We start from the raw sequence: 18,077 nt of genomic DNA on the forward strand, positions 1-18,077 counted from the left end.
GGGAGCAAAGAGGTGGGAGCCGCACCAGTGGTGAAGGCTAGTGGAGGAAGCAAAGGTGAGAAGACGATTTCTTCGTATCCGCATTTGTCAGCGCCCCTCCCGGCTCCAGGGGGAGAGAGGGAGGAGAGGTGCAGTAGGAGCCACCCTAAAGACAGAAGGAAGGAGGGAGGGAGGGAAGGAGGGGACGAGCGAACAGCAGGAGGAGGAGCAGCAGCAGCTGCGGAGAGGCCACGTTTTGTTTAGTTATTTTCCATAGGAGTAGTTTTCTCCGTCCCGGCCGGAGGGCTGTCAGCACCGCAGTCTGCCCAGCCCAGCCCAGCCCCCGGCCCCTTCTGGTGACAGCAGGTCACCTCGGAGGAGGCGACTCCTTCCCAGCCCACTCCGACCCCTACCCCTGCCCCGTACTCTCTCTCACACAGCCCCGCCCCCGCCCCCGCCCCTGTCCAGCCTCCCTCTCCGGGCTAGAGAGCTTGGATGAGGGGAAAGCGCGGTGGCGGCAGCAGGAACGGGAGCAGCGGCCTCGGCGGACGCGATAGCAGCAGCAGCAGCAGCAGCAGCAGCAGCAGCAGCAGCAGCAGCAGCAGCAGCAGCAGCAGGGCATCTAGGACCACGAGGTGGCCCCAGGTCGGGGCAGCTATCGTGACGGTGTGGGGCGAGTCCTTAGGTGCCTTGGGGGAATGGCTTTCTGACGGAGGTGAAGGGAAGCGGAGGGCCCCGAACCAGGGCTCAAGGGAGGGATGCCGCGTTGACCCTGCGTGCCCGTCCAGCCGCGGGGCGCGCACCCTGTTGCCGGTGCCTGCCGAAGCCTTCGCCTCGCCCGGGGCGGCCAGCGGGACCTGGCCCTGAGACGCCGCTGGCTAAGCGGGCTCGGTCAGGCGAGGAGTTTGGGGCAGGGCTGTGACCCGAGGGGCAGCCCCGGCCAGAAGAAGTGAGGGCGCGGGTTGGCGCAGTTTCGCCCGCCGCGGCCCCTTCCCTTCGCTCTCGCCTGGTGCGGCCGGGCTCGGCCAAAGCTCTCCTTGGAGTTCTTCGCCCGGGGAAGGAGTTATGGAAGCGCCGAGCTGCCTCCAGGACGAGCCTTTCGCCCACCCCCTAGGACCCGAGCCCGCTCCTGAGCCTGCGCCTGAGCTTGCTCCGGAGGCGGCACCAGCTGCTGCCCAGCCCGGGCTGGGCAAGCCAGGGGAGAGGCAGTTCAGGCTATGGTACGTGGGCTGGTCATGCCTGGACCGCAGGACCACGCTGCCCATGCTGCCCTGGCTGATGGCCGAGATCCGCCGTCGGGGCCAGAAGCCGGAGCCCGGCGCGGCCCGCGAGGTGCTCCTGCTGCTGAGCTCCCCGCACCTCCGCTGCGTCCCCGTCCCGTCGGGCGGTTCCGGGGCGCCGGGGGCTAGCCCTTCGGCCCCAGGCCCGCTGCCCAGCCCGTCCGTCTTCATCTTCGAGCACAAGGCGCAGCACATCTCCCGCTTCATCCACAACAGCCACGATCTTACCTACTTTGCTTACCTGATCAAAGCCCAGCCCGATGACCCCGAGTCCCAGATGGCCTGTCACGTTTTTCGGGCCACCGACCCCAACCAGGCAAGTGACCCCGACCGCCTGGGGCAGGGGGCGGCTTGGGCATGGACGCGGGGGGCGAAAGAAGGAAAACAAAACACCACGAATCCAGCCGGAGCTTCCCGGGGTCGCGCCGCAGCGTTGGGGGGAGGCAAAAGGGGGCTTCGGGGAAGTTCCCCTCGCAACTCTCAGCCCTTCTCTCTCTGCTGATGAGGACTCTTTTGAGGGGGGGATACGACCCTTCCGGAGGTAGTGCACTGGGGAAGAAAGAGGAGCTTCCAGCAAGGAAGGGGGGGCGGGGGCGGGGAGAAGGTTTCCCAAGAAGCCGAGAGAGGAGGCTGCTTGTGCCAAGGGAGGGACTCACTCAGGCTGGACAGTTTGACTGTGGGTTTTCAGAGAACCAGGACTTCTCCCTCCTTTCTGTCTCCAAGGCCTAAAGTCTTTGATGATCCAGGGGAGAACTAACGTGGATTACCCCGGTCTGGCGGGATTGGAAGGTGGAATTTAAAATAGGTCACGTGCAGCTTGCTTTATGCTTGTTTAAGAGGGGTAGGATGGAGCGGGGTGCGGCTTTGGCTGGGGTGCCCCTCCTGGCCAACACCTTCCATGGATTTTTCACTTCTAGGCCTGTGCTATCGTGAGCAGTCCAGCAGCAACTTTGTATCACTTTGCAGAAAAGTTATGTATTGAAGGGAAAGTTACATTGGGTTAGGCAAGGTAACAACTAATAGCTAGCATAAATGGATACACTCCTAGGAGGACCACTGTTATTAAATAACCGACCTGTGATAGGTAACTATCTGTGTACCTTTTTTTTTTTTTAGGCAAATCACAACCTCTGAATGTAGGCTTCTCAGCTATTAAAAGGGGGGCAGATGGGTGGGTTGGGTGACCTCTAATTTAGAAATGTTGTGAAGATGGGATGAGATCATATTGGTGAAAACTCTTGGTAAATTGCAAAGCACTTTAGTTATTGTTGAGTTGGTATTATTACCAGTGAATGGAACAGAGATTTCTCCAAGTACAAATCTGCTACTGTTTATTAAATTGAATTGAAATGTGCTGACGTCAAACAGGTCTGTTTCTAAGAGTGAGAAGAATGAAGTAGAACGTTTGGAGGCAGGTGTTTCAGAAGCGATTTATGACACTGCTATAAAACTTCAATCTGGCAAATTTTTTTTTTTTGATCTGGGCCTAAGTTATTGAAAACTTCCAGTGTGGAAATTCCTTTTGCAGATTCACATCTGTTCCTCTACTTACTAACTTAAGAGATTTGCCCTTGGGCACTGAGTGGTTTAGGGAAAGGATTGATATAGTACCCACTATGTTCCAGGCACTCTTACAGTAATCTTACCAGGTAGGTGCTATTATTATCCCCATTTCACAGTTGAGGAAACTGAGGCAAATAGAGGTTAATTAACTTTCCCAGGGTCACAGCTCTTAAGTGACTGAAGGTGCATTTGAACTCAGGTCTTCCTGTCTCCAGGCCCAGGGCTTTATCCATTGCACAGCCATTCCCCTCCATAGTTTAGTGACCTCTGTCTGTGGTCCACAACTAGCATTTGTCAGATGCACCGTTGGATCTGATCTTACTTTTTTCAAAGTTTGCTCTAATTCACTTTGCCTCAGCTGCTTCTAACAATGGCCATAATTTTTTTTTTAAACGCATTCATAAAGCTATTTATGACAAGTTTTATATAACATAGTAAGGGCTGAATATGTGATTTAAAACCAATCAATTATTTAATGTCAGAAAAATGTTTTGGGTTCTTTGGAGGAACAGTGTTATTTACATATAAATAAGTAAGCAATCCCAACCAACCTACATAAATAAATAAATAAAAATTAGCTGTTCCACTGTTTGTCCAGTTAGTTCTGAAATGGGAACATCCTGTTTTAAATAAGGCTCTTTGTTTCATTCTGATTTAATACCCCTATTGGAGACTTCTTGGTTTACAGAGGTTTACATAAAAGGCTTGTGTGTGTATAGACAAACAAAAAACTAAATTGTCTTAGGTTTAAAAGAAGTCAATTTTGCCTTCATTCTTTGGGCAAATATTTCTTAAGTGCCTTCTGTGTTGGGAATACCAGTCTAGGTATGGGGGTAGGGAGAGGTGGTCAGGAAATTTAGATAAGATGAGATCCCTGCCCTTATTATAATAATTGATATATATATATATATATTTTTTAACTCTATCCAGATAATAAATCTAAGAGGGGTACCCTTGTTTTTACAGATTAGGACACTGAAGCTGAGAGAGTTTAATAACTTCCTCATGATTAGGAGCAAAGTACTGAAACCAGCTCTTGTTGACTCAAATCAATATGAGGAGGAACTTTTTGCAGATAAATATTCTGTGGTTATTATCAAGTTTATGGCTGGACACTTGTTAATTTAATGCGACTTGGTTTTTGTTTTGTTTTTACTATTAGTAGCTTACTCTTGGTAGAAATTATCATACCAAAGTAAGATGTCTAACATATCGTTGCTTTTTTCAGTAACAATGAAAAGTTACTTTGCATTATGGGTTATGGCTATGTCGGTGCTGTTTCCACTAACTTTTCTGTAGTAGTAGCAGTTGCTTCAGTAACATATTAGTGGATGGTCAATTTTTTTTCATTACGTTGAACCAACCCTTCATTCATTATATAAGCCTAAACTGGTCATCATGTACAATCTTTCTATAATGTTGTTGTAGTCTACTTGCTAATATTGGTAATTTGTTGTTAATATTCATTAGGATATTGGTCTATGGTTTTCTTTCTCTGCTTTGTTTCCTCCCTTTACAATTTAGGTGCTAGAACCTTAATATACAATTATTTTCCAAGTAATGTTATATTTAGACTCACTTTTCCCCTTTAATTCACTGAAGCAGTAGCTAATCCTTTTGTATTGGGAAGGGTATGAGAGGGAGCCAAATCATATTTCATTTCATGTCAGTGGTATTTGCAGAATCTTGGGCCAGGGCTTTGAGTAAAACTACAAATATAAGATACTCTCATTAGATTGTGCACTCCTTGAGGTCAGGGACTGTTTTTTTTCTCTTTTTGTATCCTCAGTGCTTAACACAATAACTGGAACATAGTAGGCACTTAATAAGTGTTTATTGATTACTAATTGAGATGTATGTTACTTGAATTAAATGGATAAGGATCCTTGTCCTGGGGATCAGTTGATGGAACAGTCGATATTCACCTTGGAGAAGACTTTTGTAACAGATTAAGGACTGTCCTATGGAAGGACTATATTTATTCTCTTATGTTTTCTGAGGGTAGAAAGAGGGCCAATGGGTAGCAGTTACAGGAGCTGTATTAGGAAGAATCTACTTACAGAACTATCCGAAAATAGAATGGACTTTCCAGTGAGATAATGAGCTGCCCATCACAGAAGTGTTCAACAATGGATAGAGATAACCTCTTGTCATGGCTGAAGGGTAGATGAGAGTTCATGCTTTTGCATTTGACATTAGACTAGGCAATCAATGAATTCCTTTCCCACTCTGGAAGTCTAGATTAAGAAAATGCACTCATCTTCCAATTTCTCTTGTACTTGGTATAGTGCGTTTTACATGGAAAATATTTAATATTTGTTGACTGACAAAAAGAATTATTTTGAGCTTTTTGTGAGGTACAACTGCTTTGAACTGTGGCTGACTCATCTGTAAAGGTCCCTTTCAAGCACTAAGGTTTTATTGATTTCTATCAATTCCTGAGGATAGGGTTTGGGGTGGTCTTCACTATAGTTAATGCAAAAGAACATTAATTAGCTGCTTTTTAGAAGTGGGGAGGCCTGGAGGCTGTACAGGGAATTCTTAGTGTGGATTGAACCAAAGGACACCTGAAGTTCCTTCCAACTCACATTTTTTGAGATTCTTCAGGCCAAATGAGGACTTTTAAGGGGTGTTTGTAGAGAAGATTGATTCAGGCTTCAGTGGGGTGGAGTGGGGATTGGACCAGAAAACAAAGGAGACTCATTTCAACTCAGGGATTTTATGATTTAGAATGACAAAGCAGAGTTTCTTCTAATATGTAGAGTGGTGCTCACCATGAAAAGAACAAAATATTTCCTTGAAAGTTCTGAGCATATCCCATTTTGGTGGGGTATGGTAGGAGGTAAGCTAGAATGGAGAGAGAACTGAAGTTTACAATAAAGGTATTATGAACAAATCCTGCATTTATTCATTTATTAATGTAGAGTTTACAGACAGTTTATCGATTCAAATACGCAACTTCTGAAAAAAATAATAGCAATAAGCTAGCATTGGAAGCATGGGAAGTTGTAAGGATATAAGGATATAGTCCCTTTTGGACTAAAAAGTGGCAAGAAAGCCTCTCCTTTGCCTCCCTCTTGTGTTTTCTATTTGAATTAAGAATACGAAGAAAAAAAAACCAGAAAAGAAATTGTCTCTGGCCTCAAAGAGCTTACTTTCTGCTGTTTTCCCTCTTTCCCAGAATTTTTTGGAGACAATCTCTTGCAAAGCCCTAGAGAAATGGGCTGTTATTATTTTATTATTATTTCCAAGTGAGTTTTGTGCTTTTTATATGTTACCACCATGGCAAAGACACCATGGTTTTTCCTACACAGGGGGCTTCACAGCTTCACAGAGAGAAGCATTTGGCTGGGGCCTTAGGAGAACTTTTTATGCTACTGCCTTTCCTCATAGCCCTATTCCTTTTATTTGATAGGGCAAGTTAGCAGCATGTACAGGGTGGCTGTCCTAAAGGATGACCAAGCTCTAAAGCTTCTGCCTACAGGAAGTGACAGTGCTTCTGCAGAAATAACCAGTTCTATTCAAGTTATTTTCTTTTATGGAAATGTGACCTCTGGGATAGAAGAAACACTTAAGTATCTTGGAGTGTTATGAGAGAATTGCCACAGTAGTGTGTTCTCTGGGAATAGGGAGATAGTCCACAGACTTCCATGAAAGAGGAATCATAGCATTATTTTAAGAAATGTTTGTTTTCCAAGGTCACACAGAAATAAGTAGGAATCAAGTCATGATCCTCTAATTCCAAATCTAGCACCCCTTCCAGTATACCATAATGACTCACTTCATCCCGTCAACCTAGAAAATTCACACTGACAGGTTCTTTTTCACAAACAGCAGTAATTCATTTTATTTGATTGACTAAAATGATTTCAAAATTTTTTTTCCATTTAGACATCTATATCTGAAAGGTGGGTATATGTATATATGACACATATGTTACACACACATGTCACAACACAACATACATATATAACATGTGTTATAACATGTATATTATAGAATACATACATGTTATGTGTACATATATAAGAGAAAGTTTTATTAAGGCTCAGTGAAAATGTTAAAAAAGAGAAATGTTTGCTTTTCCTTTAAAGAAATATTTAAGGTTTGTAAGTTTTTTGGGGAGGGATTAAAAATAACATTTTTTTTGAACAGCTCACTTTTAAAACCAATCAGGATGACAGTCGGCATTTAGAAGGCAAATGGTTATCATAAAATATTTTCCTTGATTATACTTCTGTATGTACTCCTGAATACTCCTTGGTATTAATTTCAAAGATAAACTGTAAGTGATGCTGTGAAAATTCAGCAATAAAATTAGTATCCTTTTATTGCTTTCTTTAAAAGATTAAACTGTTTTCATTGTTTCAAGCAAGATGTAAACTTTCAACTTAATTTTGGACAAATATTCCAAATCTGCAGTTTCTCAGTTCTTCTTCCTTTTTTTGGTGGTAAGATATGTTGTTCAGAAAATCAGAGAAAGTTAGATCAAATGACAAGCCAAATGACAATCCCACATTCATTGTGCTAACTTATAAACATACTTAATATTACCTTTAAACCATTATGGCTAAATTATTTTTCCTTTAATAATTTCTTTCTTCCTTGTCCTTCAGCTGTCTCGTCCTTTCTGTCTATGTGCTCCACTTTTGCCCCAAAATTAACCCATAGGTTAATTCCATGATGAACCTTGATCATATTATGGGAAACCTTAGCTTCACTCTTCCTACTGTGGCATCCATCCTGGGCAATTCTCTTGCCATTGAGGAATGTATTCGAGTTCCTTAATGTTTCTTGGTAACATCAGCAAGTTCTAGATTCCTCTACCTTAACTGTCCTTATTGCAGAAGTATAGACCAAAATTTACCAAGTTGTATCTTTTTCTTCTAGGGTGACACACTGAAGGTACAAAAATTTGAGGGGCTCTGAGGAAGGGGAAGGAAACTTTCCACTCGTCTTTTTGACTCTCAGGCAGTTTGAAGCAGCCGAAGGAGCAGAATAAGAAATATTGAAGTCTACCCCTGCTGCTACAGAGATATCCTGGGGGAAGTATAGGAGCATATGTTCACATGTTCTTCCTCTGCCCAGCTGTGAGCATTATGGGGGAGGATGGGATAAGATTGCTCAGTGTCTCATTTTGATCACACTCTGTTATTTTGTGTTCCATGGAGCAGTACCCTATAGACTGCTCTTGTTCCCTTGGTTATTTTATAGTCTCTACCAGTGTTTAGAGTTCAGTTTGAGAGTGAAAAAAAAATAGTGCTTCATTACACAAGCATTCTTCCATCTTAACCACATGTACTTTGCACATTTTTGTCTCTTTAGTGACTCCATTGTGATGTGCAAACATATTACTTTTATATAAAAAAATTTTCAAATGCTGCTTGGGGAATGAGCACAGGCATGTCTCCACTCAACCTCATTAAATGGTATTGTTAAAACAATTTGGATGAGACAATTACAAAAAATACTTTGTTTTATAGGTACAGTGTTATAAAGGGGAGTTAAGTTCCTCAGGGACAAAAATTCAGGCCATAAAAGCAAAAGTTATGCCTTTATCTTGACCTGAGAAAGTTTAATCTTGAAAAAAATGCACAGTTTAAAAAAATACATTAAACTTAGATTTGCACTATTTACACTTAAAAATGAATTTCAGTTTATATTGTGCTCATCGTGACTTGTTAGTTATCATCCTTATGTCTCCTTCTATTCTCTATTTCTTCTTGTATTTTCATTTTTATGAGGGCAAAGATTCCTCCCTCTCCATAACTTTTCTATTGCCTACTTGACCCAGGGTTATTTTTTTTCCTTTTTTTAACATGGCAGATGGGATGAGCCATCCTATACAAGTCATCTGTTATTTGGGCCGTGGGGGTTGGTCGATACAGGCTTGGATCTCCTTCACTTGCTTTCCCGTCTTGCTAGGTGTCTGTCAAAACAATTCTCTAGTTGTCTAAGTATTAAAAATAAACTAGACTTGGGGGTAGGAGGTAGGGTGTGGGGTAAACCTTTCATCTGAGGAATTGACTTTTTTATGGTGACGTTTTTGGACCTTCTTGAAGGGTTTGGTTACACTGTATTCATGACATTATTAAAAAACAAATAAATTCATGATCTTAACGGACGTAGTTACTCCCTACAGTGCTACACATTACAACTTACCCTTTAACTTCTCATCTTGTATAATTTTTGAGCAAGTCCATTAATCAATGACATTACTAGGCAAAAAATTGATGAGCCAACTTTATTTGCACTGTGAATGGAATTCATTTTCTAGATTATCGTCACAATTTTAAACGAGTGGATTCTTTCCCTTTGGGTAAATATACTTTATTCTAAGATTATTAAAATATTAAAAATAGCAGACAAATCCTGTTCAAGTGAATTTTTTTGAATTGCTGATGAGTGAACTAATCATTGCTTTGATGAGGAATCAGATCACTTTGGTGGGAACTCTTATGAAAGTTACTAGGAGAAAGATTTTGACTTGATATAAGGGAAAATTTCCAAACAATTTGAGTTGCTTAAAAGTGGAAAAGTGTGTTGTGGTGGTGGGTGGGGCCGCAGAAGAAAGAAAATTTATTATTACTGGAGGTCTTAAGCAGAGATTTGATGATAGCTTGGAATGTTTTAGTTGGGAAATGTGTAAGAGTTGAACTAGATGATCTCTTCTATCCCCTCCAAATTTGTAATTGTCTAATTCTAATAGTGCCTTGATAATAAATTGTTGTAGACTCATTTGATCAGACTTTTACTAAGCATTTACTATGTGTTGGGTACTATGTTACATAATGTATATGAATATACAAAGACGAAAAACCAAAATGGTACCTGTCTTTAAGGAGCATGATATACACAGATAAGCCAGATGCAAAGTATATATAGTAAGGTAACTTGGGCTGTGAGGCCTTCTACAAAGACTCTGGCCTTGTACAGATTGGAACCAATCTTTGGAGCCTGATCTAAAAGGATGAATTTCTCTTTTAAATAATTACCTTCTTCTCCCATTCATTTTAATTCTTCTACGCAACATGACCAATGTGAAAATGTGTTTAATGAGAATGTATGTGTAGAGCCCATATAAGATTGTATGCCGTCTTGGGGAGGGAAGGGGAATGGAGGGGGAGAAAATCTAATACTTCTGGAAGTATTTGCAGAAACTGACAACAAATAAACTAATAATAATAATAAAATAAATAAATAATTACCTTCACTTTGGAGTTTTATTCTGGGATAAAGTCCCTAGAATAATTGTAGGTATAGTTGGTAACTGATTTTCCTCAAATTTGGAGTAGCAGAGTCTTGAAATCATGTACAAGCATTCAGTATGCCACATGTATATTAGTTATTAGACAATCCTTATTTTGCCTCTCAGAAAATAGGATCTTGAATAGGATACAAAGGAATCACAAGAGCTCAGAACAGATACGGAAACATATAAGCATGCTAATACAACCCATTAGACTCCCCTCAGAAGACAAGCAGACATTTGGAAACTGATGAACTAAGAAAATGTCCCGTTATATCTGCCATATGCACTGTCTGAGCATCTCCAGACAATGGTGGGGTGGGTTGACAACGTCCAGCTCTCCTGGCCTCTCCCTGGCGGCTTCTACCCCTCCAGCTTCAGGAACCATAATTGGCAATCCCCTTCCTTCTTCATGTAGCATGTTGTTCAGATTGTCTGATGTGTTTATATGATCTGAAGAGACCTGGGGTTCATTGAAGACAACCCCCTAAATTTATAGATGGAAAAACAGTAGATTTAGACAGGCTAAATAACTTGTCCAAAGTACAAAGTAAGTCACCCAGAAACGTGGGACCCATATTCTCTATCTCTTCATCCAGGACTTTTCCCACTACATCACTGTTGTCTCTCTGTGTTAGCAAAATAAGATCTTTCATCAGCTGCACTAAAAATAGAAAAGAAAAGAAAAAAAGAACATGGCTAATATCTTAGCGAATCTTGACTAAGGAAAATGAGCAAAGTTTAGTTTAGTAATTCTCTATTAAATTGTATGAATACAGACGAACCACCTGAATAATATAGGCAGTACCTTTTTCTTACTTCCAGTCTTCCAGTCTTTCTCCCTCTCTAAATGACTAAAGCTGGCTAATCACCTGAAATCTTCATTTAATTTGACCCATGTGGGCAGGTCTAATTTCCTTAACTTCAAACTTACTTTAGTAGAGCATTCAGATTGTTAATGGACTTTGTTTGTTTCAAATGTGGTCTTCAGGGAATGTTGACTTAAATTCAACATCTTTAGGGGTAGGAGTCTGCTTGGGGTATTATTAGAATGTGGGTTATTGTTTACTTTCATGCTGGAATGTAGTAACACCTCATTCAAAACCTATTAAACCAGCTTTGGAAGTTAGTTATTCATTTGAAAATCTTCCAGGTATGTGGTTGACTTAGAATGAATTTGTGACTGGTCCTTGGTGGTTTTGATGCTTCAGTTGCTTTTTTCTTATATATTAAGTTCCACTGTTTTTAAAGATCTAGTTATGTTATTAACTGTAATAGAAAGGAGTCCATTTTTTTGTTGCATTTTCCAGATGCTACCTGCAGTTTATCTTTGAAAACATTCTCTTGCAGCATGTTCAGAGATATAATCAGAGTATTAATAGAAGTATAAGCAATGAAAATATTTTATTAAAACATTGTTTTTGATACCTATAATCTAGCTAAAATTATTTTTAAATAAAAAATTTTAAAGGCTTTAAAGCTGCTAAAAGAAAATTATATTTTTTATCTCCACAAGTCTTTATAAACATTAAATTTTGTTTAAGAAGAAAACAAACATCTCTTAAAATAATACTGTGGTTTCTCTTTCATGGAGATGGGTAATGATGGCAGCCTGAAGAATATTAGCTACAACTCTAGTTTCCAGGCATTTTTCCTCTTTGAACCACTGCTTAAATTGTTTTCACTTTAATATTTTACTTCATATGATCTTGGTAAATTAGATATGGGACTACAGATATTTAGTTGGCTGACTTAATTCTGGGTTTTTTTAACGCAGATTTGTAGCCTTACCAAAGGAATCTAATAATGGACTGTTAAATAAATGGCATGAATAAGTGAATGAATTTTATGGGTAACTATTATTCTTCTTTGAAAATTTCTTGTAGGTTGCAGTTAGGGAATGTCCATATCATGTGAGCCTCCTTGACATATAAATAGAAATAGAATTATGCCTACCTAAGGAGTATTATATGGTGGATTACTTAAGCAGTGTTCTAGCCCTCTCATTTTCTTAGTATTATGTGCTTGTGTTTTTAAAATCCAAATCCAAATGCTTAATGTTTTCATATACTCTTTATAATATGGAACACCGACTACTATAGTTTTTTCAGTGTAAAATCCATGTCAAAGAGTTTGCTTTAAAGAATAAACACTTATGAGTACTTTATTCTTAGCTGTGCCAAGTTATTAATATAAAGTGATTTTAGTTTGAGCCTAATTAAAGAGAATCAAATAATCTTTGCCTCAATTTCTTCCCCCTCCCCACTCACTTTCTTAGAAATGTCTCCTTACTAAAATAGTCCTCTTCAAAATGTATGGATCACAGATCAGTAAAGTTAACTCATACCACTGCATTTTATAAATGATAAATATTTCTGTAAATCATTTATGTGCAAATCTAGCTTTGTTTTGCATCTATCTATATTTGACATAAGGTTTACCTTGTGTGTGTGTTTTGCTTTGATTTTAAGTATAGTAGATAATTAAAAGGACAGTTATTCACAGTGACTTTAGTTTACTTCAATCAATCAATTAATCAATAATCATTTATTAATTGCCTACTATGTGCTAGGGACTGGGGATACAAAAGTAAACAAAAGAGTGCTCTTGCCCTCAAGGAGCTCAGATGGGGGAGACAATATGCAAATAAATATATACAATCTGTATGTAAAAATAATTGACAGAAGAAAGGCTTGACATTGAAGATGGGGTTTTAGAAGCCACTTCCTTTGAAAATCTATGATTTCATTGGTATTCCACTATTCTAGCGACTGGTGCATATTAGTAGATGGAGGTCACCAGCCTCTATTTGAAGCCTTTGTGACCTGGTGGTGTTGTTGGTCTTTCATTTTTGAAGAAGACCAGTGGTATCACAGGGTGATGGATTGGCTTGTGTGTAAATTGGACTTCAGTGAGGCAGAGTTGCACAAAGTCATCAGCCTCACTCTTTTCCAAGTTACTGAAGTCCAGTGGCAGGACAAAAGTCAGAACAACTGTTGATGGCTTGGGATTCGGTGGATGACCTTGGTATCTTCCATGCCTGACCAGGCTCTAAGCGCTTCATAGCACCTGCTTCAGCTGCCTTCATAGCCATTGTTGTTGTAGAACAAAGTGTTCTCATAGAAACTGCTAAAGCCTAGGCCCTGTTGGGGTAGCCTTTGGGAACTCAGGGTCACCTTCAGGCTACCATGAGGCATCACAAGACTTCAATGGAAGAACTTGAGAATATTTATAGGATCCTAGATGTAGAACTGGAAGGAATTGTCTAGTCTAACTTCCATCTTTCTGGGGAGGAAACTGAGGTCAAGAAACTTGCCAGAGGTTATACGCACACACGTATGTGTGTATATACACATACACATATATGTGTGTGTGTGTGTGTGTGTGTGTGTGTGTGTGTGTGTGTATATATATATATATATATATATATATATATATATATATATGTATATCTGAAATAACAGAACTGGATTTTGAACACACGTCCTCTGATTCCAAATGCAGTTTTCTTCCCAACACATCATGTTGTTAATCCTTCAAGACCTTAGAATTGGAGAGTCAAAACAAGACAGAAAATTTATATATCATTAAGTGTTGTTCCATGTTGAAGCATTGTTCTGCAAACAGTGTAGCAGTCTTGGAAAACCTCTTAGAAGAAATAGGGCTTATGTTGTAGGATTTGGATAGAACCCTAAGTGCGTATATATACTGGTTGTGTTGTTGTGTTTGTCCTTCATTCTAGAAGAGGACCATGACATCAAGATGGTGACATGACTTGCAGTTGACTTTGATTTGAGTGAGGGAGGGCTGATATACTGGGGAGGGGAAGAAGGGAGGAGGGAGGAGGGAATAGTAGCAGAGGTTTATAGTCTGGAAGAGGTAAAACTTCAGTTAGTGCTAAGGATCTTTGTTTGACTGTCATTCTAGATAAGGCCAAATACAGAATCAGAGACCAGAAAATGGAGATCTTTGAATTTTGGACTTTTCCTTGTAAGCACTGGAGGGATGCTGGTAACAGGGATTTTTACAAAATGAAATTAGTGCTTTTAGGACATAGCAGGAATAAATGAATTTTAGGATGGAATAAAAGGGATGGGCACAGAGACAGAGAGATTACTCAGTAGACTTTTATAGTAATGAAAACCTAAGGAAGTGGGTGTTATCAGAAAATACTGGAGCCTAGCTTCTTGGTGTAAAATGTGAAGGCAGTGGAGAGATGCATACTGGTTATGAGCAGAATGTAACATTTAGCAAATGATGATGTCATTAAGGAAATAGATGATAGAAAAAGATTATGGAATATATATATATATATGATAGAAAAAAAATATGATATGATAGAAGATTATATGGAGAGAAAAAAGGGATGACACGTAGACAGATATTCTTTCAAGTTCAGGAGAAAGCATGGGAAGCCTCCAGAATGTTGGTTGGACTTTCTGGGGTGGATTTTTGAGAAGACATGACCAAATGGGGCAGGAATGGTTGGCTTGTGATCTGCATGGTCAGAGGGAACATCCAAAATGATGCCATCACCAATCCATTGGTGTATTTGAGTAAACAATTAAAGCAAATCCTTGAAATGCAAATATACTTTCATCTGCTAAGAGTTACAATCAAAGCAAAAATCAGTCATTTATTGAACACTTAGAGAAAGTATAATTTGAAAGTCTTTCATTTATTCTTTCACTAAACATGAATGTCCTACTTGCTCTGCTAAAGAAGCATGGTTTGTCATTTTACCACTACAGATTAGTGAGTGGCTTACACTGTTGAGAAGATATGGGAAAAGTTTCATCTAGGATGGCAAAAAATCACTTCATTTTTTGTCATTCTTATAAATTACTTTACAAATTTGTGTTATCCAGCCTCAACTGGGCCCTCACTGCAGCAAGACAGTCCTTTTATTTCTCTCTAATTGACTCTCCACAGAAGCTATTCGAACCTTCTCTTCCCTCCAGAAGGCCCAATACCTCCTACTCCTTCCTGTTTTCTCCAAGGTCTCCAAGGACCTTGCCTCTTACTTTAATGAAAAAATTGAGACCATTTGATAAGACCTGTCTCTTCTCCCATTTTTTTCATCTCAAAGTCCTTAATCTCATCTCCCACTCTCTCCTCCTTTCTCCCAGTGTCTGAGAAAGAGATGACCTTTCTCTTTGCCAAGGCCAATCTTTCTATATGTACATTTGATCCTATTCCTTCTTGCCTTCCCCAACATCCTCAATCATCCCTTTCTTTCTTAAATCTACTATATCTCCCTGTCAATTGGTTCCTTCCCTAATGCCTTCAAACTTGCCTCTTTTGGACATTTTAAACTGGATGTTCTGGAGGTATCTTAAAATTAACATGTCTACTCCTTATCTACCAAACTCATTATCTTTTCCCCCTAAACCCTTCTCTTCCTAACATTCCTATTTCTGTCCTTCCATTGTCTTGAGTTCTTAATCTTGGCCTCATTGACCCTCCTTTCACACCATATATCCAGTCAATTGCTACATCTTGATGTTTCTACCTTTATAACTTTCCCCACATCTAAATACTTCTATCTACTCTCATACCTACCACCTTAATTCGGGTCCCCACCACCTCTTACTCAGATTGTTACAAGGCAGCCTCCTCATTGTCTTGCTACTTCAAGGCACTTACCATTCAAGCACTCCCTATGGAGTAGTGTCAAAATAATTTTCTTTTATTGCAGACCTGATCACTACTTCCTTACCCAAACAGCTCCAGTTGTTCCCTATTGCCTCTAGACAATGAACTCCTATGTTTAACCTTTGAATTCTTACACAACCTGGTCCAAATGTATTTTTCTAGCCTCATTGGATGTCACTCCCCCTTCTTCACTCTGTAATCCAGCCTAACTGGCTTTCTTTTTCTTCAAAGGACACTCCATTCGTTCCCTCCTTATATCCACCTTATAGTTTGTAGTTTGGACAACATCTTATGCATAAAACCTTTCCTGAATCTTCCACCTGCTAAGACTCTGCCTCCCAAACTGTTGTACTTAACTATGTTGAGTGTGTGTGTGTATGTATGGATATACACACACATATATACACATACATATATGTGCATATATGTATTCACTTTATATGTTGCATATATTTTTAAATATACTTGTTTTCGTTACCATTTAAAACCTCATTCTGAATAGGAATGATTTCATTCTTTGTATTTGTTTCCTTAGTACCTAGCACAGGGCCTGGCACACTTAATAAATATTTGTTGATTTATTACAAACCTTTTTTTCTCCTAGACTTGTGGGCCAAACCATTAGAAGTCGGTTTTTTCTTCATTCCTTTTTCTAGATATTTTGGGAAGTAGCCTTTTGAATTTTTTATTAGAATAATTCCATCCAGCTGCCCTGTAGGAAAATCAAAGATAGAAGGATAATGGGGGGAGGGAGAGGGAGAGGAAGAGAGAGATACAGAGAGACAGAGAGAGAGAGAGAGAGAGAGAGAGAGAGAGAGAGAGAGAGAGAGACAGAGAGAGAGAGAGAGAAAGAGAGAGAGAGAGAGAGAGAGACAGAGAGAGAGAGAGAGAAAGAGAGAGAGAGAGAGAGAGAGAGAGAGAGAGAGAGAGAGAGAGAGAGAGAGAGAGAGAGATGGTAGCTTTCCTAAGATCCAACAGGTGTTGCTGACGTAAGTAGGAGCCATAGCATCTAGGTGATGAGAAAGAGGAATCAAGTGGTAATTAACTACAGTGATCTTTACTTGGAACAGGAGAGAGGAATCTGCTTGTGAGGTAAGAGGAGAGAGCATTCTTCTAGCCTAGAGGTTCTTCCTTTTGCGTTCATGAATTTCTAATGGGTCAATGGACATTTCAAGGGGTCTATGAATTTGAATGGGAAAAAAATGCATCTTTATTTCAGGATGATTGATTTCCTTTGTAATCTTAAATGACTAAACTACCAAAGAAGGCCATGACTGTAGTTTTTTTGTTTGTTTGTTTGTTTGTTTTTACAAAACCTTTACAAAAAGGGTTAAGAACCTTTGCACCTAGCTTTGGAAAGATTTCTAACCTGTATAAGGTTCCTTAATAACAAAGGCCTATTTGTCTAAATGTGTGATGTTTTTAAAGCTGTATACATACCTGACCTGTTTTCCTTACAAACTTTTTTGGGAGTTAGTTTCCTCTTAAAGTAGTGAGCAGTTTGCTGGGGGATGAGGAGGATGCCAGAACTGTGGAAGACAGTGAACATGCGGGTCACAAGCTGACTCTCTTGGGGGTTGTCTTTCAAGAATACCTGAAAAGACTTTCATGAACTAATGAAGAGTGCAAATGAGCGGTGCTGGGAGAACAGTTTATGTTAAAGCACCGACATTGTAAAAATGATTAACTTTGAAAGACTTTAGATCTCCGATAAGTGGACAGACCAGCCATGACTGCAGAGGACTGATGACAAAGAATGTTACTCACTTCTAGCCAGAGAAGCAGTGGACCAGAAAGGCAGGATGAGATGTACCTTTTTGGGCATGGCCAATATCGGAATTAGTTTAGCTTGACTATACAGACTTATTACAAAATTTTGTTTTTTATGTTTATTTTTTCAGTGTTGAGGGAGTTGAGATAAAGCCCAAATAAGTGCTTATTGATTAAAAAAATTAAAATCTTTTTTTAAATGAAGGGAAGTGGCAGGTAGAGTAGCAGAAAAGAGCTTCAGGAAGGAAGAAGTATAGGAAGAAAGGTTATGAAGGACAAAGTGGAGTGACTGAATAGGTCTACCCTCTGAAAAACTGAGGAGAGTTTCAGGAAGGAGAGTTGTGGAGAGTAATGATGGAGAGCCCTGTGACACTTGGGAATAGCTGTAGTCAGTAAAAATGACAGGAGAGAGCAGCATTGTTGAGACCTACGGACTTTGGAAGATAGCATTAATGGGAAGGACTTAACACGAACCACACGCTGTTGGAGCAGTCTACACATTTGAAAACTGTGTTCTGATCTTCCTATGGCATCTTGTTAACTCCATCCACAATTTAGTTAAACCTCAATGCATCTTTTTG

At 40.0% G+C, this 18,077-nt stretch overlaps 1 protein-coding gene across 2 annotated transcripts in view; it reads left to right on the forward strand.

Annotated features, from left to right (window-relative positions):
• The first annotated feature begins 863 nt into the window (after positions 1-863).
• Positions 864-18,077, forward strand: part of TBC1D4 (TBC1 domain family member 4) — a 216,783-nt gene continuing 199,569 nt past the window's right edge. Inside the window, exon 1 of one of the 2 annotated variants that reach the window (XM_072622295.1) lies at positions 864-1,575. In XM_072622295.1, the coding sequence (XP_072478396.1) occupies positions 1,045-1,575 (531 nt within the window). In that variant the 5' untranslated portion in view covers positions 864-1,044. The remainder of the gene's footprint in view (positions 1,576-18,077) is intronic. The other variant, XM_072622300.1, reaches the window with a different exon arrangement.

This window comes from Notamacropus eugenii, chromosome 6 (genome assembly GCF_028372415.1).
Source record: "Notamacropus eugenii isolate mMacEug1 chromosome 6, mMacEug1.pri_v2, whole genome shotgun sequence".
Classification (NCBI taxonomy): Eukaryota; Metazoa; Chordata; class Mammalia; order Diprotodontia; family Macropodidae; genus Notamacropus; species Notamacropus eugenii.